Raw genomic sequence first — 23022 nt, 5'->3', positions numbered from 1 at the left:
GACAATATAACCCAAGAGCACCCACTACTAACACACTAAACTTACACCCAGGTCTACAGGCTAATGTTGAAAAATGCACTTTGAGCTTATGTTTAAGTTAAGATGCATGTCCGAAAACGAAATAACAAAGTCAACGTGAGACTGTAGACCTCGGTTCTTATGATATTAGTGGGTATAGTATAGAAATTTATTAATTACCTCAGCCACAGGGTCCACGTATTTTTCAGGTATGACTAAAAAAAAGTCCATCAATGGCTTGATCAGGTACGAGTTCATTTTCTTGTTTTGACTTTTGGGATCCAGCTTTGTAACAGCCTGTGTCAGTTTTCCAATATTCAAAACAAAAGACTTCAAATCATGCCGATCACTCTCTGCAGCACCTATTGTTGTATTTTCATTTAACATCAATAGAAACATACGCATGGTGAAGTCATTTGCTGCATTCAACGCTCGCACAAAAGTCTTGTGCAAATGGTCAAGATTTAAATTCTCACAGATCGTGGTTAGACAAGAATACCATGATTGATATAACATGAGGTTTTCATTTTTTCTTCGTAATTCTTGAACAAACATTTGAACGCCTCATCGCAGCACTGTACAATGAATGCGTGCTCACTATGTGATAGTTCCGGCTGTCTCATGAGAAGTTGACACTTGAGGTACCAGGAATGATACAGGACCAGCATTTCATGTACGGTGGGTACCGGGGTATGCTCCAATTGAATTAGAGACAGCTCTTCGTTTGCCTTCGATAGCTGAAACCACAGAGAAACAGCCTGTCATAAAGCTATGTCTACACATAGTGGACGCCGTCCATCGACGTCGACTGAAACCGTATTCTCCCTCGACAACATAGAGTCACTTCTTTACCTCGTCGATCGACGGCGTCCACTATATGTGGACACAGCTTAACAGTTGTTACGAAAAACGAATGCCATTTTTGCAAGACGGCTATAACTGATTGAGTACCATCAATAGGACAGTACAAAAATTATTAGATAATAGATTCTTGATTGGAAGGTAACCACTAGATGAGGTAAATGCCGGAGGTGTTCTCTGTTCTCTACCACCTAATCCTTAGAGCTTGATTATGATGTGGTCAAAGTCTCAAATTATAATTTTTGAGGATAAATTTCCGCATCACGGCTGGGATTGAACCCACGCCTCCTGAGTATCTTGACCACTAAACCACCGTTTTTTTCCCTTCTGTTGGACCCGTTTGTACTTACATCATTCAGACTGAGGGCTTGCTTAATTCTGGCGAACTGATACATGGTTTTGACGTGCTGTGGTATGGGAGGTTTCACATTGGCATTGATGAGATCATCTGCCTTCTTCAAGTGACTGGGACGCAGGCCTTCATCCAGCCAGAGCAGATTCGATACACCTGGAGCATTGAGAAAACACAGAGCAGAGAGTCAATATTAGCACTATAGAAAGCAATTAACACAAGATCGAGGGATGTAATATGGTCGGCACGGGACTCACACATGTCCCTAAGAAGCCATCGGAGTGAGTGATAGAAAGCAATACTGCCGTGCTAAGTGAAAACGCCGTATGTCAAAAAACCCTCCTTTCGGGAAATCGAGTTTAAAGATTTTAATCTATACGGCAAAACGTTTTATATATTAAAAAAAAACCCCTTTTCGCATTACTTCAGGGCACATTCTTTTACATCCATGCCTAACCTAGAGCGGAAAAGTCCGGTTAGAAAATTTCCACCCTGGCCGGGATTCGAACACAGCACCTCGGGGTTGAGAGTCAGTGCTCTTGACCACTCAGCCACAAAGGTGGGAAAGTTCTACTTACACTCAACAAATAAGGCATCCTGTTTGAGCAGGACACTGAGCTGTAGTGCTAGCTTCCAGAACTCTATCTCCTTGTCTCCTTCTAGATAGAGACGATAGGAATATCCTACGTACAGTATATTGCTCGTCACTCTATCTAGTTTGGTCACGCTCGATATTTTCTCCTGAGGGGAATAAAGGGGAAACAAAATAAGCATTACTTTTGTTTTGTGTATTTATTCTATAAAATTTATATTTTGTACCAAATATATAAGACCTTGTTTAGACTGCGGGAGTAAAGGGACTTTTCAGTCTCATTCTGGCAGTATAAGCAGGGTATATTCTATTCTAATTTTCTGTATCCAAAAGAAAATGTATTGTCCAAAAATGTCGGACCATTGACCATTAGGCTAGTTTCCTGAAAAAATCTAAAATTATCAGTAAAAAAAGAAGAAAGAAGAAGAAGAAGAAGAAGAAGAAGAAGAAGAAGAAGAAGAAGAAGAAGAAGAAGAAGAAGAAGAAGAAGAAAAAAAAATGGATCTGACTAAGGTCGGGCCTTACCAAGCCGAGTTAATATGAGATTAATCTAGGATTTAGCTTTACCTCAGGTCGACTATGACTTGGTAAACCCCGGGCTAAAAGATATGGCAATTGGATTCCTAAAGATGTGTCCACACAGAGTCAACGGCCGTCCATCGATGTGGTTCGACTATATTTGGACACACTTTTATATTTTACATGTAGATAAAAAAGTGAGAGCAAACTTCAAAGTCTTATTATTATTTTTAAATGATTATTGTTAGGTATTTTAAATGCGAAAGAGTGAAAAACTCACCAAATCCAGCACCACATCCATCTGCACCATTTTGCTCAACACTAGCGCCACAGTGTCCAGCAATTTCACCGCCTCCAAAGTTTCCATCACATCCATGGAGGTGGAATAATAATAATAATAATAATAATAATAATAATAATAAAATTTATATTTTGTACCAAATACATAAGACCTTGATAAAAAAGTGAGAGCAAACTTCAAAGTCTTATTATTATTTTTATTTTTTAATGATTATTGTGTAAGAAGAATGCTTTATCACACATGATTATTGTTATTTTAAATGCGAAAGAGTGAAAAACTCACCAAATCCAGCACCACATCCATCTGCACTATTTTGCTCAACACTAGCGCCACAGTGTCCAGCAATTTCACCGCCTCCAAAGTTTCCATCACATCCATAGAGGTGGCAAACACATTTGTATCGTTCAGCACCTGCTCTATTCCCTTGTCTAAATCACTGATCCCTCGTGATGCCTTCCCATCATCGGAGCTTTTGGACTTTTTCTGCGCGAGTCTTTTCCAATGGACCTTATTACACAACACCACAAAACAGAAACAATTATGGACGAACAACAATTTCAAGTACCAAAATTACTAAATTCAATACCCAATGAATTAAGGAATATTCAAAACAAAAATAAAATTAAGAAGGAAATACAAAAAATATTATTTGGAGAACAACAATGAAATATAATACAATCAAGACGGAAAAAAGAAGAATTTTATTGAAATAACAACAGAAGAAAATTGTTCCTGAAAAGTAACAATGGGCACCTACTTGTTTATTAACAAAAGAAAGACGGTTTTTAAGTTACATTAAGTAAATAAACCATTATTATTGTTATTATTACCTTCTCAATGTGTTCCATCACGTAACAGTTAGCCAGGAGTAGACACAAGGTCGTGTTTTTTGTCACCAAACTTTGCTCTTCGAGTGATTTCTACAGATCTCTGAACCACCAAGAAGGTATGATTAGTGTTATTTAGGTATTCATTGTACAGAACGCATGTGACTCACCATCAGTAGGAGAAAAACTAAAGACACAAAAGAGCAAAGTCAAAAAGGATTAAAAATACATTAGCACGAGAAGAGATCAGAATGATTTAAATTATCAAAGAACAATCAAAACGGAAAAACCGACATTTTTTAAATTTTTGTTAATCTTGGTATCTTCGATGATTTTTCGATTTTCGATTCATCGAAGGAATATTCGATAATCGATATCAAAAACAACCAAAAAACTTATACGATTTTTATGTAATCTGAAAAACAAAATGAAAAAATATAAAACCCTTTTTCATTGGTTGGTTTTTGACCTTGTTCTGAAGAAGAAGTGGTTTCAGCCAATCAAAATGCGTTTTAGCTAAGATCTCATTGTCCCGAAAGCGAAGGAAGAAGAAAAACTGGGTAGGAGAAAGCCAGCTTTTCCCAGAACGAACCTTATCTGCTTAGGTTAAAGTCCGCCCCGGGCGGGAAGCGAACCCGCGACTAAGCGCTTATCCTCCAAGCCAACTGGGCTGGAAGCTCTAAGATTAAACCTAAAAAAGACGAATTTTCTTTTACTTAGACTTTAGTTTATCCACACCTAACTCTCGAAAGGTTGGTTTGATTTTGATGAAAATTTGGCCCACATCATCATTGATTGTTTCGTCGTAAATCATGAAGTCTCTTGGTAATACCTAAATTACTCGAAAGTTCTGATGACAAGAAAAAGGTTCAGAAAATCCACTGTTTACTTCGTTTGATAACAAACATGATTTAATGACTCATTTCCTCTGCCACACTGTATAACAAATTATTGTCTTTGGATTGTATATTTATGTTCTTGTATCCTTATCGCTAGATACCTCTACTCCTCCCCTATCTCACTGTCCGTCAGTCTGGTGTCTAACAGGACATTCATACTTCATCAATTGTACAATCTCACCCTATGACTCCTACATCTCTTCAATATCTTGCAGTCGCACAAGTATAATTCTGAAGTATGTCTTTCCTCTCTCTATCAAGTACTATTTACACTAGTCAATTTTTCTTCACGGTTTTGCAACCCTTCTGGAACTTCCATTTCTCTCGATCGAAAGAAAAGAAATCGACCATGTTTTTTGTGTGCAATGTCTCTCAACCTTTTTTATTAGATTATCTATCCATCTTTTATACATATGTAGATTGTACATAGGATTTTTTTTACTATTGTAAATAACAAGAGCCTAAGCTTTGTAAATAATCCGGGAAATTCACTTTCAAGAGTTGTCCACCCTTCTCTTTTCCTGTAGATTTTCTCTTTTATTCCGAAGAAACAACATGATTTTGGATACTTATTATTTTACATCCCATGTTAAAAGTAAAGTAATCAACAGATTAAAATAAAGCTTGAAAAATTAGTACCTAGGTATATTATATTTTAAAACCCTTTGTGTCGTCAGCTATACATAGACCTACGGTCTATGCTATCCATATAATTATGTCAAATTTGGTATCTACATTTTCTCTTTTATTCCGAAGAAACAACATGATTTTGGATACTTATTATTTTACATCCCATGTTAAAAGTAAAGTAATCAACAGATTATTTTGTTTAATTAGAGCCCAAAATAAAGCTTGAAAAATTAGTACCTAGGTATATTATATTTTAAAACCCTTTGTGTCGTCAGCTATACATAGACCTACCGTCTATGCTATCCATCTAATTATGTCAAATTTGGTATCTATTGAAAGAAAAGCTGCCTCCATTGAGATGAAAATAGTACAACCTTGGTCATTAATTCCCTTTGTAAATACATTATCATGTAAGGTGTAGATATTATTTATTTTTCCCATTTTCAACCATCAAATCCTTCACTTGGTTTTTTTTTTTATCTTAGTCCTCGTGAGCAAACAAATACTTGATTGCCTCTTTCACACAAGGTTTTTGGTTGGTTTTTTCTCCAAGTTCATTTAACTTAGTAATTGACCGGTTAGGGACAAGACCCCCTGACCTTTGCCTATATCCTTTCTGTATCCTGACTTGAAGAACCTGGAACCGGTTTTACCTCATCAGCAATTAGGTGATGGACTATACTCATCCCTTCCCCTTTATTCAATGATACCTTGCATATTTTGTAGTTCAAAATACACTTGTTGATGTCATCAGGAATATCCATTAGTATTGAATCATATTTCATTCTGACTTGCAGTATGAGTTGGTGTCATTTCAAATTCAACAGTCGATCCAATTTAACTTAGTTTTGTCTCTTTTGTTTTGGAACTTTTGATTTTATTTTGCAGAGTTTATTTATATTATTTTACATTGAAGAAAAAAAATCTATATAGTTTTTATTTAAAAGTACACTTTCAAATGTATCACATATATTTATATTAATAGGTTTATACAATTATCTAGGAACTTTTCAAATTTTAGGAGAGCAGAAAAGAGTTTCTTGTTTCCAATTGAAACCGTCGAAAGAAAAGTTTGTACTTTCTTTTTTCATAAAGAAAAATACTTGAAAAATAAAAAAGGTCTTTGGAATGAAATCTTATAATTGTATTGCTTGTTTTTTTGTTTTTTTTTTTTTTACCTGTAAAAAAGCTCAAAAACCTGTTGTCAGCAGGTAGTGTGGTCGCTTTTAACCAAGACAACAGAATCTGTAAGGCCAAACAAACGGGTTCGAATCCCCGACCAAGCATGGAATTTTATCCTCATCGGTTGGAAACATGACACTATTACCAATAGATAACGTGACTCACGCTCAGACTGTCGGAAGTGTAATAGGATTCAGACGGTCTGACAGACCTAGATCTCGAGCTTTTTCCGCCACACACTTTCCAACTGTCTGACAGGCCCAGTCTCAGTTGAGGCATATAGTCAAGCCTGATGTTGAAGCTCCATTCTGTGGCATAGAAGTTATGACTCCTCACCAAACAAACGGGTTCGAATCCCCGACCAAGCATGGAATTTTATCCTCATCGGTTGGAAACATGACACTATTACCAATAGATAAGGGACTGGGACTGCCCGTGACTCACGCTCAGACTGTCGGAAGTGTAATAGGATTCAGACGGTCTGACAGACCTAGATCTCGAGCTTTTTCCGCCACACACTTTCCAACTGTATGACAGGCCCAGTCTCAGTTGAGGCATATTGTCAAGCCTGATGTTGAAGCTCCATTCTGTGGCATAGAAGTTATGACTTGGTAAATCAGGTGACTTCATCTTTGGGTTCGAGCCCTTGTTTACACCTACTGTATTTAAACAAAGAGCTTATCACATTAAAATACGTGGGTATTAGCATTATGCTGTTTGCGATATGATGGTATGAGATTGATTATTCAGTAACAATATCAATAATTCAGTGCGCAATTGCGTATAATACAAGCCTTATTGGTGGGTGAAATAGTCCTTTGGACCTTGCACACAGGGATTTCGTTAGAGAAGTCCCTATTTAGTGTAATGTTGCAGTCTAAACAAGGACTTGGACGGTGTCTTTCTGGGGATAGGTTTAGATTGCGTCTAAACCTAGCGACATGAAGTCAAATGTGAAACATCAAACTTTTATTCACGGGGAAAATTAAATGAGTCCGTTTATGAACGGTCGCCCCTTCGCCATGTTATGGTTTCAGTTCTTTTAAAGGTGTGTCCAAACAATCGATCGACGAAGTAAATCTATGTTGTCAAGACAATGTGGACGGTTCAGTCGACATCGATAAATCTATGTTGTCAAGACAATGTGGACGGTTCAGTCGACATCGATGAATCTATGTTGTCAAGACAATGTGGACGGTTCAGTCGACATCGATGAATCTATGTTGTCAAGACAATGTGGACGGTTCAGTCGACATCGATGAATCTATGTTGTCAAGACAATGTGGACGGTTCAGTCGACATCGATGAATCTATGTTGTCAAGACAATGTGGACGGTTCAGTCGACATCGATGGACGACCGGTAGACCATTTTTTTTTTTTTTAAAGATGAGTGTTCCACCGCCGTTTTTATTTCGTAGCAATGAAACAACTGCTAAATTAGACGCATGTGGCCTGTATCGTAGCATGCCCATCCCGTAGTATGCCTCTCATCAGATGGGCGAGAAGAGACACAATACTTCCCATTTAGGTGCTGGGTCAACACAAGAACACCAGAAAGTAACCCGTTCAAATATTTGCAATCGAAAAACGAGTACAAATTTTTGTCGATGGTGGGATTCGAACCCGGGACCTTCTGCATGGCAAGCAAGCGCGTTACCACTGGACCAACCGTGCCCCCCTGTTCAAAGAAGACTTCTAATTAGTAATTAAATTAATGTAGCAATACCTTCCTAATTAATATAGAATTATAGATGAGGAAGGTGGTACCTACTTCGTAATCAATTTACACAAGAGGGTTACTTACATAGGTAAACAAATAAAAATAATAGGTAGGTAGGTAATAATAATAATTAATAAGCTAATAACACTAAAAAAATCTGTTAATTATCAGTTGTTTTCTGATTATGTACCAAAAGATTTTTTTTTTACCTTACGTAACATTTTCCTCTATAATAATAATAATAATAATAATAATAGTGCTTATTTATACTGCTCGCATTGGACTGAAAAGTCCCTTTACTCCAGCAATAGGCTACTACTATTATTGTGGTCAAAATTCTCAAATTATATGAGGATAAAATTCCATACCTCGGCTGGGATTGAACCCACGCCCTCCTGTTTACCAGGCGAGCGCCTTGACCACTACACCACCGAGGCAGGTGCCTCCTCAAATGAGGACGCCATTTCTAGTCAATCTACGCCTTTCTTATCTAATTTGTGCCTATTACATTTTTTTTATTAAGCTCAGTTTCCATTGATACCTAAATTGTTCTTGTGTCTTCCTCTTATCTGTCCTTTGTTGTCTTTCAACTTTTATTTCTCTCTTTTTTTTTTTTTTTTCTTGACCTGTCAAGTCAAGACTTTCTTACAACTTTTCACACTTATTTCTTGTAACTTTCCTTAGCTTTTTTCTTATATTTAACACCTGTAAAGGGCTATTAACAGGGGGGCCCTGCCCGGGGGCGAATTTTATCCTAAACAGACAAGGTTTGTCCTTGGAATGGCTGGCTTTTATCCTACCCCTGGCTTCCTTCTATCTTCGCTGTAGGGAGTTTGGAACGATAAGACCTTGGCAGTTACAGTTCCTTCTATCAAACCTCTACACTAGTGCTTCTCAAAGTTATCGCCACTGTTCAAGATTACTATCTTTCTGCGGCACACTAGAGTGCCGCGGCATACAGTTCGAGAAGCACTGCTCTATACAAACAATTCTCATTAACATTGGTGTCAGATACACGCAACTCTTCAAGAAGAATATTGCATCCCTATTTTGTGGCGTTTTCGAGAAGGTAAGTCACAACACTGAATTATTTTTGGACACTTTCGGTCCAGGGCTACAATACCTCCTTATCTTGAAGGCGCTCAGTGACCCTGTCTTGAAAGGTAAGTTTCATATTAAAATTAATAGCTACCCACGGTTCACGACAGTTTGAATTCCTTTCAGGTAAGTTGGTAAGTATTCATGCTAAATTCTGATTTGTAGCTGAACTAAGATGGGTCTCTTAAGAGAGATCGCGAGAGCAGCACTAACGTCCAGTGCATTTAATGATGGGATTCAAGGAGTGTCCAAATATAGTCGACGGCCGTCTATGTGTGAACACACCTTGAAAGAACTAGGCAAGGTAATGAAATGACCCTTCATTGTTTTTCCATATAATACGATCACCGGAACTTGGCCTGGCGCACTGCCAACCCTTGCTTGTGAGCCCATAGTTAATTGTTTCCCAACCAAATCAAAGTGGAACTTGAAGATTAAATTTCGAAAACAATGCTCAGTTGAAAAAATGATTTTTCGTTGACACTTCAGTTTTTTTAATATTTTTTACTAGACAACGCAGTCGAGGTGTCTGGTTTTCTTCCATGATTTCCTATTTTCAAAAACTCGGTGTCATATTTTATGCACGTGAACTGCTATTTGTAATATGCAATATTCAACGACATCGGTCTAAATGAGTTCCAACAAATGCCTTACCACGCACATTGTCCATTCGTATTCAATGGTAATATGAATCTTTCACTGTAATCGAACACCTATTCTTATCTAGTTGTCGGTTTATTTCTCTAATGATGCTTCAGCATTATTACCTCGCGTTATAATTTATTAAAAAAAAACTACGTTCTCGTTTTTGATTCCGTAAATTTCGATTCAAAAATTGCATAGGTACATATTTATGTATTTAATGGATGTATCCTTAATTATGTAATACTAATAATATAATCGCCATCAAACATAGTTCTTACAAATCCGGAAACCTTTGGACCTTTAATTGACCGGTTAGGGACAAGACCCCCTGACCTTTGCCTATATCCTTTCTGTATCCTGACTTGAAGAACCTGGAACCGGTTTTACCTAACTAGAATAATAATAGTGATAATTTCACGACTTTTTATAAATCATTTAATTCCAACCTTTGATTTTTATTCGATTCAGAACACTGTAAATCTTGCAACTAAAATTAATAGTGGTGGTCCGATAGGTAGTAAATATTCGTTGAGATAAAGCGATAAACGTAACATTTTCGCGGTTTGCCAAAAGAACATTGAAAATTTTGATGACAGAGTTTCGTAAATAGGTCAACAGAAGCTTTCATCGCAGTCATCTTAACAGGGTAACTCAGAGGACATAACCTTAGGTCGAAGGTACACTTGAGGCGTGAATTTCCTTAACGTTCCAAGTGCCAAAAAATTAAAATTTTCAAGAGAGCAAAAAAGTTCCGCCTTGTACTTTTAACGTTATGCCTTGCACATCAAGTTAAAGTCTAAAATCTGAAAACTAGAGCGAAACTAACAACCATCATTGATAAGGATGATAAATAGTATTTACGAGTAAAACCTATCAATCACATAAAAACTAATATGTATTGAGATTACTAAGAGGAGTGTGGCAGTTAGAAAGTTATGGAAATGCATGTTTCACTCATTTGTGAGTAAGCAAAACCACAGACACAAAATTCTTCATCGCTCAGTGTAACTTAAACTCGAATTTCATTTTGAATCTATTGAAAAGCGTCTTTGGCACGGGTGACATCGGAATACTACAGCAGAAAAATTTTCAACTCAAAAATCCCCGTTCATTTCCTGGAACTTTTACACGTGGAAAAAAAACTGGAGGTGGAGTTAAACTCCCCACCAAAGACATCCGTGATACGTTCCATTTGTAAATTTGTTCCCAACTTATAAATAAATAGCTTTGGCAAGTCAAATATTTGGACAAATGCATGCGTAAAGCCTGGTACACACTCTACGACACAACCTCTTCCAACTTGGTGTTTTGACGGATCGTTGTGTTTGTACGTGTGCAAATTTCAGGCTTCTCTCTCTTAGGTTACGATCTGGAGACTGGTTGGCAAGAGCAGTTTAGTTCTTCTTCTCCATTCATTCCGATCTTGAGCTAGTCGCTTCAGGTCTAAACGAATGAAATGTGCGCGGCTATCGCGTACACGCCCAACGGTCTGTCGAAAAACCAGGTTGGAATAAGAACCACGAATATGGAAGATGAACCACGGTATTATTATGGAATCCAAATCGCCATAATTCACACAGTCCTTACAAATTACTCAACTTTCTGACTTTATCAACATATCAACTCTGACTGTAAAGATACTTCAGTGGAAGACCTCTGGTTGATACATAAATCTTGTTCTTGTTCTTGCAAAAAGTATTAGACTTTATTTAATTTCCCATGGCACAATCCCATGTTGAAACATCCTGGTATTCTTATTTTTATTCTTTACTAAATCCTTCCAGTTGTATCATTAATTTATTTTATGTTGATTGTCTCTGTTTATTTCTTTATTTCTCCTACTGTTCTCTATATTATTTATTTACGCTTAAAATGTTGTAAATGTTATTTGTGATTGAAATATGAAAAGAAATAAAAGACATGCTTTTCCATTCTGCCTTTTTCTTTTCTCAATTTGTGGAGGTTATGGCGGTACTCCCTCCCTCTTGGGGGAAGGGTTCAAAGAAAACTGGAGCCTTTCACTACCTCTTGGCTTGGATATATTCTCACCCTGCAGAACCGTCATTGGTGTGATTGGAATGGGTGTGAGAGTGTAGCTTTGTTTCTATGACAATATTTTCTAGGTTCGCGCTGAAGTCAAGCTGCCTGTTCTCTATCTTATTGATTCCATTGTCAAGAATCTTGGTGTCAGATACACGCAACTCTTCAAGAAGAATATTGCATCCCTATTTTGTGGCGTTTTCGAGAAGGTAAGTCACAACACTGAATTCTTTTTAGAGACTTTCGGTCCAGGGTTACAATTCCTCCTTATCTTGAAGGCGCCCAGTGACCCTGTCTTGAAAGGTAAGTTTCATATTAAAATCAATAGCTACCCACGGTTCACGACAGTTTGAATTCCTTTCAGGTAAGTTGGTAAGTATTCATGCTAAATTCTGATTTGTAGCTGAACTAAGATGGGTCTCTTAAGAGAGATCGCGAGAGCAGCACTAACGTCCAGTGCATTTAATGATGGGATTCAAGGAGTGTCCAAATATAGTCGACGGCCGTCTATGTGTGAACTTACCTTGAAAGAACTAGGAAAGGTAATGTAATGACCCTTCATTGTTTTTCCATATAATACGATCACCGGAACTTGGCCTGGCGCACTGCCAATCCTTGCTTGTGAACCCATAGTTAATTGTTTCCCAACCAAATCAAAGTGGAACTTAAAGATTAAATTTCGAAAACAATGCTCAGTTGAAAAAATGATTTTTCGTTGACACTTCAGTTTTTTTAATATTTTTTACTAGACAACGCAGTCGAGGTGTCTGGTTTTCTTCCATGATTTCCTATTTTTAAAAACTCGGTGTCATATTTTATGCACGTGAACTGCTATTTGTAATATGCAATATTCAACGACAAACGAATATTCTAAACGAATATTCTAAATGAGTTCCAACAAATGCCTTACCACGCACATTGTCCATTCGCATTCAATGGTAATATGAATCTTTCACTGTAATCGAACACCTATTCTTATCTAGTTGTCGGTTTATTTCTCTAATGATGCTTCAGCATTATTACCTCGCGTTATAATTTATTAAAAAAAAAACTACGTTCTCGTTTTTGATTCCGTAAATTTCGATTCAAAAATTGCATAGGTACATATGTATTTAATAGACTACCTACTATTTTGGCTTCACATATATTTAAAGGGCTAAACCGGTGGGGACGACCTTTAAGTTTTTTTGATTCCTGTATATTGATCTTACTCGCCGATTTCAGAAATTTTTTAATTGATCCTGTACTGTGAATCAAAAGGTACAAGCTTTCTTAAATCTTCGTCTGTTAATTTTACTATGCGATTTCCGAAAATTTCCAATAGATCCTATATTATGAATCAAAAGGTTTTCTTAAATCTTTCGTCTGCTTATTTTACTTACGGTTTATTTACTTATACGGTTTACGAAAATTTCCAATGATCCTGTATTTTTATAGGTGGATGAAAATTTACTCGCCGATTTCAGAAATTTTTTAATTGATCCTGTATTGTGAATCAAAAGGTACAAGCTTTCTTAAATCTTCGTCTGCTTATTTTACTTACGGTTTATTTACTTATACGGTTTACGAAAATTTCCAATGATCCTGTATTTTTATAGGTGGATGAAAAGGTCCGAGCCAACATGTTCAAGTTACGCACCACTTGGGATGGAGTGTTCCCGGAGGAATGTCTGAACCAGTTGGACATTGGCGTCAACCAGATAGATCGGGCGTGGCCAATCAAATCTGCAATGGTTAGTAGCTTTTTATTTATTTATTTTTCATCTGATGTGGCACCGGCTGAAAAGAAATGTTTTATTTAATGACAAACATGCAAAATCCGCCCCCTAGTTATTAATATTAAACCTATAAATATACGTACACGAGACCTTGTTTATACTGCAGGGGTAAAGGGACTTTTTAGTCTCATTCGTTTCTCTTCTCTCATCTGTTCCAGGCAATGGCCGCAGTTGGAGCCCCTGCAGTCACTCTGTCTTCCTCCGCGATTGAAGCCTCGAAAGAAACTCTTCTCAAGAAACAAAAGGAACTGCTTGAGCTGCAAAAGAAGCGACTCGAGTTGGAGTTGCTACAAACCAAGGCCAAGTTGGAAGAGCAAGAACGCCAGAAAGAAAAACTTCAGATACAGCAAGACGTTAAGGTGAGATTAGTTGTAAACAGGATTGTGTGGGTTCGATCCCAGCCGAGGGGAGGCATGGAATTTTATCCTTATTTATTTGAGAATTTGACCACAAATTCAATGAAGCTCTAAGGGTTAAGTGGTATTGTATTTTCTTTTATTTTTACTATTATTATTGTATTTTCTTTTTGGAAACAGAAGCGATTTCCTCTTTTCTGAAGCTCATTTCTCCTCTTTTAAAGGAAAATACGGAAATACTTTCAACCACGCCACCCAGTCGCGTGGTTGCGCTTGTACTAAACCATTTGAAATCCAAGATGGCGCATTCCCAACCATTTGCTCTTTTGACGTAACGTGTGATTTTTACATCCGTTGTTGAGCAAATTTCTATAATATACAAGAAAATATATGTATGAGATTTTTTTTCAATACCTTTCAATACCAATACCTATTATTTGTGATACTTGCATACATTTATACACGTACATAGATAACATTAGTAATTATTAATAGAAAGTATTTTATTCCTTTTCTATTGTTCACAGACACTGCTACCTCAATTGAAAGAGGACGTTGCCAAACTGCTGTCCGCGCCCAATCCCAACAATTTTTTTTTCAATACCTATACTCTTTATTTGTGTTACTTGCAAACATTTATACACATACATAGATAACATTAATAATTATTAATAGAAAATATTTTATTCCTTTTCTATTGTTCACAGACACTGCTACCTCAATTGAAAGAGGACGTTGCCAAACTGCTGTCCGCGCCCAATCCCAACCTAGAGAAGGCCAAAGAGTTCAAGTCGAAACTGGAGCAAATAAACGCCATTGTAGCGGCCCAACACAGCATGAATGACTCTGAAGTGGTGCCTGTTTCACCGGACGCCTCGGTGACAAAGACGTCGAGTAGGACATCTGTAGCATCGAGCAAAGTGAAACAGAGCAGATCCAGTAGCAGTAGTGGGGGAGGGGTGCCTGTGCCTCAGAATGCGGTTAAACCAACGGTAAGTGTGTACTGTGTACCATTACTTTTTCTTCCTTCTAATCCTTCTTTCTTTAGCTCGTCTAGTAATCAAGAGATCGGATCGTGGACTATTGTTATTTTATTTGCCGAGTAGGACATCTGTTGCATCGAGCAAAGTGAAACAGAGCAGATCCAGTAGCAGTAATGGGGGAGGGGTGCCTGTGCCTCAGAATGTGGTTAAACCAACGGTAAGTGTGTACTGTGTGCCATTACTTTTTCTTCCTTCTAATCCTTCTTTCTTTAGCTCGTCTAGTAATCAAGAGATCGGATCGTGGACTATTGTTATTTTATTTGTTTTCTTTGACCTCTATAAATGGCCGAGATGTACTTAGTATCCGATGTAGGATTTCTACTTTTTAGAATGCTCACTGAAATGCAAAAACTAATAATGTCTGGTTTTGTTAGGTAATGGGTGAATTTATTCCTTTCCTTTTGTCAAGAGATCGTCAGGACTGCATTAACATGTATGTTACCTTTCTGATTCCAGACATCCGCGGCACCGTTTGTGAATCCATTCATAAAGCACAGTACTCACCCTGCCTCTTCGTTACCAAGTGAAGTCATTCCCTCCGTTCCTCAGCGCGTCTCTATCAACCCTGTGAGCTCTGACCTTGTTACTGCTGTGGCGGTACGTCGCACTGCAGCAGGCAACCATCCCCCCGCTGTACGTGACCCTAGGCTACGACGCTCAGAGAACACATCAGCCCCTCCTCCCCCTGTCACGGGACCTAGAAATTGTAGACATATGTAGATTATTCTTAAGCTTATTTTTCAAAAGTCGAACTTTTTTTTATTCAATACACTAAGAAGAAAGGTGTTTTTAAATTATTTCACTACCTGCGGTTCAGCCTATTTCCGTTTTATAATAATAGAGGACTCGCGGATTTGTCGACTTAGAAATATATATCGAGATAGTTTATAACGAGTGTCGCGAACCTTCAAGTTTACAATATTCTGTGTACTTCAATGATTGCGGATTTATGGACTTATTTTATAGTTATACCTGCCTCGGTGGTGTAGTGGTCAAGGCGCTCGCCTGGTAAACAGGAGGGCGTGGGTTCAATCCCAGCCGAGGTATGGAATATAAATGAAATGTCACTTGAACGTTCGTAACCGTGCGTGTTAGTTTGCTCCCTAAAACATATTGGTTTAAATGTGATTTCAACGATCTACGGACAAGTAATGTTAAAGCGGGGACAAATGAAATTCATAACCATGAAATTTAGAGCATCGAAATTACCTATCACTGTTTGGAATTAATGAAATTGTGTCGAGCTCTTTCGTCTGAATGGAGGGGCCTGTTTATCTTTTTTTTAGTAATTACAACCATATTTTGAAGAGTCAAAAAAGTCTTCATCACAACATTTTCCTCCTCTACACCTATTTTGTTCCAAATACATAAGACCTTGTTTAGACTGCGGGAGTAAAGGGACTTTTCAGTCTCATTCTGGCAGTATAAACAGGGTATATTCTTTTCTTCTATGAGGTTCGACCGTAGATTGGTTCCAAGTGTCAGTTGTTCGTCCTGGTACAAGTTACTTCTCCGGATTTTTTTCTTTCTTTGAGACGGATAAAATGTTAACGTTTTGCTCATTTTGCATTCCCTACATTTGAGAATAACAAAGTTACTCGTGGTGTCCCTGTTAGTTTTCCATTAGAACAAGAGCCTCTATATGGAATCCTTTTCGTACAATATGTCTTTAAATATATCGAGGAGATAAGTAGTCCCTGTTAGGAAATCCTATGATGAATTTAAAGCAAAAGTTTAGGTAATGTCTTTAACCTTCCGTCAGGCCCAATGCTAAACCTAACTTTTAGGCGCAATTCATCTATGAGATTAAGTCAAAAAAACATATAAATCCTTTTCATATATGAAAAATGTCTTTGATATCAAGGGGACTAAAGTCCTCTAGGAAATCTTTTTACCTATGTGAAATTACTTTGAAGATACCAGGTTGACAGTAGTCCTTGTTAGAAAATCCTTTTCGTACGTGTATAATGTCTTTAAAAATAGCAAAAGTATAGGTAATACCTTCAAAGATAACGTGGGCACTACAGTCATTTAGGAAATCCTTTACGTACATGTATAATGTCTAGTCCTGCTTCCAGATGACCTAGTTCAGTTACACAAAGGAGATGTTGACCTACGACCTTTGCTCATGCCCAACTCTACGGAGGAACCACCTACCAAGAAGCCCAAACCAGAAGGAACAGTCGAGTAAGTAGACCCATCTATGTGGGTAGATCTGGAGGTTGACGGTTCGAGTCCAAGTCAAGTCATAAAATTTAGCGTACTGTATTCAGAGGAGAACGACGTTTGTGACAAGCATTTATGCTCAACACAACTTAGACTGTAATCAAGCGTTTCACCCCTTTTTACATTCATATTAAATTTTACCAAGACTTATAATTATCTACTTCTTGTGTTGTGCAGGGTTGATGTGAATGGTTTCCCTTACATTCTTCGCTTTGTAGAAGCTCTACGAATTCTAGTCATCAATGGATCTCCATTCAAGGTGAGTTAAAAAATCTAGACCAGTTAACCCACTTGGATTAACTTCAACATCAAACTGTGGCCCCGGGCATTTATTATCAGACTAAATTAACTTCTCCACCTCTGCATCATTTTCCCCTACATTAGATTGTACTCAGCATCTTTAGCATACAAGAGTAGCATCATGTGGGTTTTGAAAGTATTTGCACTAGGGGACAATAGTGTCGTCACGGCTATCCCCCCCACTCTTCTTCCTTTTGATGGGGATTTAAAAAAAAATATGGATTTTGAAAAAAAAAAAAAAAAAAAAAAAAAAAAAAAAAAAAAAAAAAAAGTTCATTAACCTTTTTAGAGACTTTCGGTCCAGGGTTACAATTCCTCCTTATCTTGAAGGCGCCCAGTGACCCTGTCTTGAAAGGTAAGTTTCATATTAAAATCAATAGCTACCCACGGTTCACGACAGTTTGAATTCCTTTCAGGTAAGTTGGTAAGTATTCATGCTAAATTCTGATTTGTAGCTGAACTAATTTGAACGGCTGAAGAAGATGGACTTACACCTTGTCTATAATCTCAAGAAAACTTCATGTTGATCATGAAGATCTACGTAGATGACAACATTGACATGAACATTGGGTTACAGACCTGTTCAAATTCGAGCTGGACAAATAAGGGATTTTCTCCTGGGTGTCAAATCTTGAGCCTATGTCTTCTCTTCATTCTATCAGCGTAAAAATAATAATGGTTAAAAAAAAAGTAAAATGAGCTTTATAGCAAGGTTACAGACCTATTTTTGTGAACCAAGTAACCAATTAGAAGTCTCACGTTCACAAAGTCTAGTTGGGAACAGAAACACCTCATCGGATCTTACAGCCTCATTGACATCACAAGCTAAAGCCAATATATATAATTTGCGCAGATACAGGAGAAATTAGAGCATTTATAGGCACGGATTAAGGAGCGCGGTAGCGCTCGCCCCGCCTAGTCATCTAACCGTCGTATGTATGAAATCTAAAGATAAACTTAAGTTTAACTTGAAATGAAAATCTTGCCAAATTTCATGAAATTTCTTGAGACGTTGATGAAATCAAAGCTTCAAGACCAGTGCCTGTACCCCTCCCTTATCCACGCCCACGAAGGTTACTTTACAACTAACTAATTGAACTCACGTGAAGGTAAACGCCTCAATGTGCGAAACACTTCATCAGAAGACATGGAGGTGTACCTGATCCACTCGACCCGAAATCTGTTGAAGCCCATATCTATCTGGGAAACTAAAGGATGTACTTACTATCCGATGTAGGAAAGGATTTCTACTTTTTAGAATGCTTACTGAAATGCAAAAACTAATAATGTCTGGTTTTGTTAGGTAACGGGTGAATTTATTCCTTTCCTTTTGTCAAGAGATCGTCAGGACTGCATTAACATGTATGTTACCTTTCTGATTCCAGACATCCGCGGCACCGTTTGTGAATCCATTCATCAAGCACAGTACTCACCCTGCCTCTTCGTTACCAAGTGAAGTCATTCCCTCCGTCCCTCAGCGCGTCTCTATCAACCCTGTGAGCTCTGACCTTGTTACTGCTGTGGCGGTACGTCGCACTGCAGCAGGCAACCATCCCCCCGTAAATACCTACTTGGAAAGATCAAGCCCAAGTCCTCACGATATTTAATCGCACATCTATGAATGTAGTTCAGGACGACCACAGTTACACCTGGCTGGAGACCATCACACCTCCGACTTTAGCTAACCCGTTAAGTGGAACATCTATCTATGAATGGCAATTATTGCGCTCTGTGCTCATCTGAAGTATTCGAAAACGTCGATTTGATGAGCTATTGTCAATCCAGTCCGTATCCCGATTTAACCTTCTTCCGTCTAAAAATTTCGTGTTCAAAAACTAGAATAATAATAGTGATAATTTCACGACTTTTTATAAATCATTTCCCCCTGTCACGCCTGTAGCAACCACTTTCACAGTGACTATAAGCGATCCGATCTCCGACAAGAAGAAAATAGAGCGACGAGAGAGAAAGTCATCGCACAACTCAAATGAATAACTAAAATTAATAGTGGTGGTCCCATAGGTAGTAAATATTCGTTGAGATAAACCGATAAACGTAACATTTTCGCGGTTTGCCAAAAGAACATTGAAAATTTTGATGACAGAGTTTCGTAAATAGGTCAACAGAAGCTTTCACCCTGTCACGCCTGTAGCAACCACTTTCACAGTGACTATAAGCGATCCGATCTCCGACAAGAAGAAAATAGAGCGACGGGAGAGAAAGTCATCGCACAACTCAAATGAAACTCCCTCTAATGAGGACTTGTTTGGAAATGGTGATAGTTACCGGAAGAAGGAGAAATCTAAATCTTCCTCCTCCTCAAGATCGTCTTCATCTTCTAAAGATAGACGAGATGATAAGTCAGACTCAGGGAAGAAATCCTCCAAGAGTGAAAGTTCGAGTGAGAAGAGACAGAAGGACAGAGAGAGTGAGACCACGAGTAGTCCTGGAAAACATCAAAGTAACAAGAAGACTTCTAACGAGAAGCCCTCGACCAAGTCAAAATCTGATGATGTTAGAACAAGCAAATCCAGTGAGAGTGTACCAGTGGCGTCTAGTGTTGTCGATAAAGCAAGAAAAGATAAATCAGAGAAGCCACCTCTCCTAAAACCGCATCAATTACCTCCAATACCAAAGCTAAAAAAGAAAACTAGTGAAACTAAATCAGAGACTGATTCACAAGTGAAGTCATCAAGCAAAACAAAAGAAAGTGCCGAAGAGAAATCTTCTAGTGAGAGTAAAAAATCAAACACTAGTAAACCTTACAAATCCATGGAGTTGTCCACTTTGGAAGAAACAATAAGACTGAAAAAGCAACAGATCGAAGACGAACTGAGAGCAAACGCAAAGAATTTGCAAGAGCTGGTTGAGAAAAATAAGAAAGAAAAAAATGTGATAAATAATAGCGCAAAAGAGGACGATTTGAAAGACAAATCACTCGATTCAAGCGTAGAAGATATAGCCAATGTAGACGATATTATTCGGATGAAAAAACCCGAGGTAGCACCTAGCAAATATAACATGGATGTTGATTATAATGAAACTGATATTGATGATATCATTCGAATGAGAAAACAGGAGAAGAAAACAAAGGATGATCATGTGATGAATAATGCGAAACCAGATAGTCGCATGGAGGTAGATGAACACACGACACAAGAAGACAGTGCCACTGGTAAAATCCAAATCAACGTAGAACCTGTCAAAGATGCTCCTACTAGTGTTATAGTGAAAGCCAGAACTGACGAAAATGAACATCCTAACAAAGGAAACGAGAAGAAAGTGGAGAATGCTGTAACAGAGGAGAAGAAGACATCTCCCCCACGACCAAGGCTATTCATCAAGAACATCGCTCTGCTAACCAAACCTCAAACACCACCCTCTCAAGATCTGGAAGAGATATCTGAGGTGTAGAACCTGTCAAAGATGCTCCTACTAGTGTTATAGTGAAGGCCAGAACTGACGAAAATGAACATCCTAACAAAGGAAACGAGAAGAAAGTGGAGAATCCTGTAACAGAGGAGAAGAAGACATCTCCTCCACGACCAAGGCTATTCATCAAGAACATCGCTCTGCTAACCAAACCTCAAACACCACCCTCTCAAGATCTGGAAGAGATATCTGAGGTATCATCATATGAAAATAATCCCCCTATTTATCCGCAGTATATTCGGGTTCGGCATGCAAGACGTGGACCTACGTAATCCGCGTCCTACTGGTCCCAGACTCCCATCTCCCCCTCCGCCACCGATTATCTCTAAGGAAGATGCAGCTAATGCCCTAGGTTCCCCTACAATAAAATATATGGTCTCAGAAATGGCAGGATATACCTTTCATGTATTTATCCTCGCAATAATATAATGTATAATTGTATAGGTACTTGGTGCAAATAAATAAATTACAATTACAATGTCCTAACCCAGTAGGTACATAACCACAACCTGAACAATGACGAGATCTTTAGTCTTAAACAAATCATCATATGAAAATAATCCCCCTATTTATTCGCAGTATATTCGGGTTCGGCATGCAAGACGTGGACCTACGTAATCCGCGTCCTACTGGTCCCAGACTCCCCTCTCCCCCTCCGCCACCGATTATCTCTAAGGAAGATGCAGCTATTGCCCCGGGTTCCCCTACACAGCAGACCAGTGCCGGAGGTAAAGCTGAAAAGAGGAAGATTCGAGTCAAACCATACGCTCAACTGGAGAAAAAATATGGTGAGCTCCTTTAAATTTTCCAAGCCCCCACCCCGGGGCCGTTTTTTTAGGGGGAGGCCGAGGGGGCCCGCCCCCCTCGAGCTTAATTTTTCACCTTTACTGCAGGCCAGACTCCAAAAACTTAACAGTCCGACTGTCATTAACCATTTGGATACTAAATTATCTCTTGGATTTTTTTTTTATTGAAGCAACAAAACAATCGCAAAATTTGTAGCCAAAACCAAATGTCAGCTCAAAGCAATCCCTAGTTAGGGCTGATTGAGAGGCTGACGAAAAACACCGATCCCCTCTGTACACGGGAAAAGAAGAAGCATTTAAAAAATCTTCCATTATTTTCTCTCAATTTGGCAAATTTTGTTTCAGACATAAGCCCGGACGATGGTAGCAAGAACTATGACACCGATATGCGACACTTGGCCACGCCCACTGCTCCAACCACACCCAGTCGAAATGTCAAGGCTATTGTCAAACAGGCAGAGATCGATCTCAAGAACGGGTCCATATCTTTTGCTGACTACAGTAATATATTGAGAAGGGTAAGGATTGTTGTTGTTTTCAAATGTCGGGAACTTGCCCATTAGGTCATTCTCCCAAGAGTAAGAAGTAGAATAATATCTTTAGGGCGATGATGGACAGTGACATACTCGATGTAAACTTACGAATCTCTACGATCAAAGTTTCCAGTAAATAAGATTGGTAATAAATATACGTTCAGTAATAAAAACGTCTTTTCCTTTTATAAATTCACTTGGGAGATAGCACATTTTTTTTTTTTTTTTATATGAATTTGTGAGCTTTTAGGAATCTAATTCATAGAGAATACGTTCATATTTTTCAGCTCTCCAGTCTGCACACCGAACCCAGCACTTAAAGTTTCCAGTAAATAAGATTGGTAATCTTATTTGGTAATATACGTTCAGTAATAAAAACGTCTTTTCCTTTTATAAATTCACTTGGGAGATAGCACATTTTTTTTTATGAATTTGTGAGCTTTTAGGAATCTAATTCATAGAGAATACGTTCATATTTTTCAGCTCTCCAGTCTGCACACCGAACCCAGCACTCCCAAAGTATCCGAGAGTGAACAACCCCCCTCCCTCCCTGTCACCGATCATATATCTCCCCCTCCCCTCCCTCCCATAGGTCTATTAGACGACGACCCTGTCCTAGACGACTCTGAATCTTCCCCTCCTAATACCCTCCCTTCATCCCTCCCTGTATCTCTCCCCTCCTCTCAGTCTATACAGCCGACAATGCCCATGCCCATGTTGGCCCAGCCGGGCATGATGCCACACCCCATGCTGCCCCAGATGCCCCCCATGTTGCCTTTCCAGGGCCCGATGGTCCGACCCAACCCCAGCCCGTTCCCGGGTATGCCTACCCCGGCCCTACCTCCGGGCCCTAGCATGCCTAT

At 38.5% G+C, this 23022-nt stretch overlaps 2 protein-coding genes and 1 long non-coding RNA gene across 3 annotated transcripts; 1 reads left to right on the top strand and 2 right to left on the bottom strand.

Annotated features, from left to right (window-relative positions):
• Positions 1-503: 503 nt before the first annotated feature.
• Positions 504-3545, bottom strand: LOC103508909. Its single transcript, XM_017443958.2, has 5 exons — positions 3474-3545; positions 2926-3150; positions 1810-1972; positions 1230-1387; positions 504-755 (listed from the first exon to the last, which is right to left on the bottom strand). Exons 1-5 carry the CDS (start codon positions 3489-3491, stop codon positions 504-506), a joined length of 816 nt encoding a protein of 271 aa, XP_017299447.1. The 5' UTR covers positions 3492-3545.
• Positions 3546-4626: 1081 nt separating this feature from the next.
• Positions 4627-5556, bottom strand: LOC113467282. Its single transcript, XR_003391421.1, has 2 exons — positions 5287-5556; positions 4627-5058 (listed from the first exon to the last, which is right to left on the bottom strand). It is a non-coding gene; the product is annotated as an uncharacterized LOC113467282 (long non-coding RNA).
• A 3368-nt stretch (positions 5557-8924) lies between these two features.
• On the top strand, positions 8925-23013 carry LOC103508908 (pre-mRNA cleavage complex 2 protein Pcf11-like). Its single transcript, XM_026823375.1, has 11 exons — positions 8925-8971; positions 13284-13418; positions 13622-13822; positions 14527-14811; positions 15319-15545; positions 19269-19370; positions 19623-20798; positions 21400-21608; positions 21972-22144; positions 22643-22889; positions 22943-23013. The coding sequence occupies exons 2-11, from the start codon at positions 13308-13310 to the stop codon at positions 23011-23013; spliced, it is 2802 nt and encodes a 933-aa protein (XP_026679176.1). The 5' UTR covers positions 8925-8971; positions 13284-13307.
• Positions 23014-23022: the final 9 nt, after the last annotated feature.

This window comes from Diaphorina citri, unplaced genomic scaffold, assembly GCF_000475195.1.
Source record: "Diaphorina citri unplaced genomic scaffold, Diaci psyllid genome assembly version 1.1 scaffold445, whole genome shotgun sequence".
Lineage (NCBI taxonomy): Eukaryota > Metazoa > Arthropoda > Insecta > Hemiptera > Psyllidae > Diaphorina > Diaphorina citri.
The sequence above is the reverse complement of the archived record's forward strand: the minus strand, read 5'-3'. Positions and strand labels throughout refer to the sequence as shown.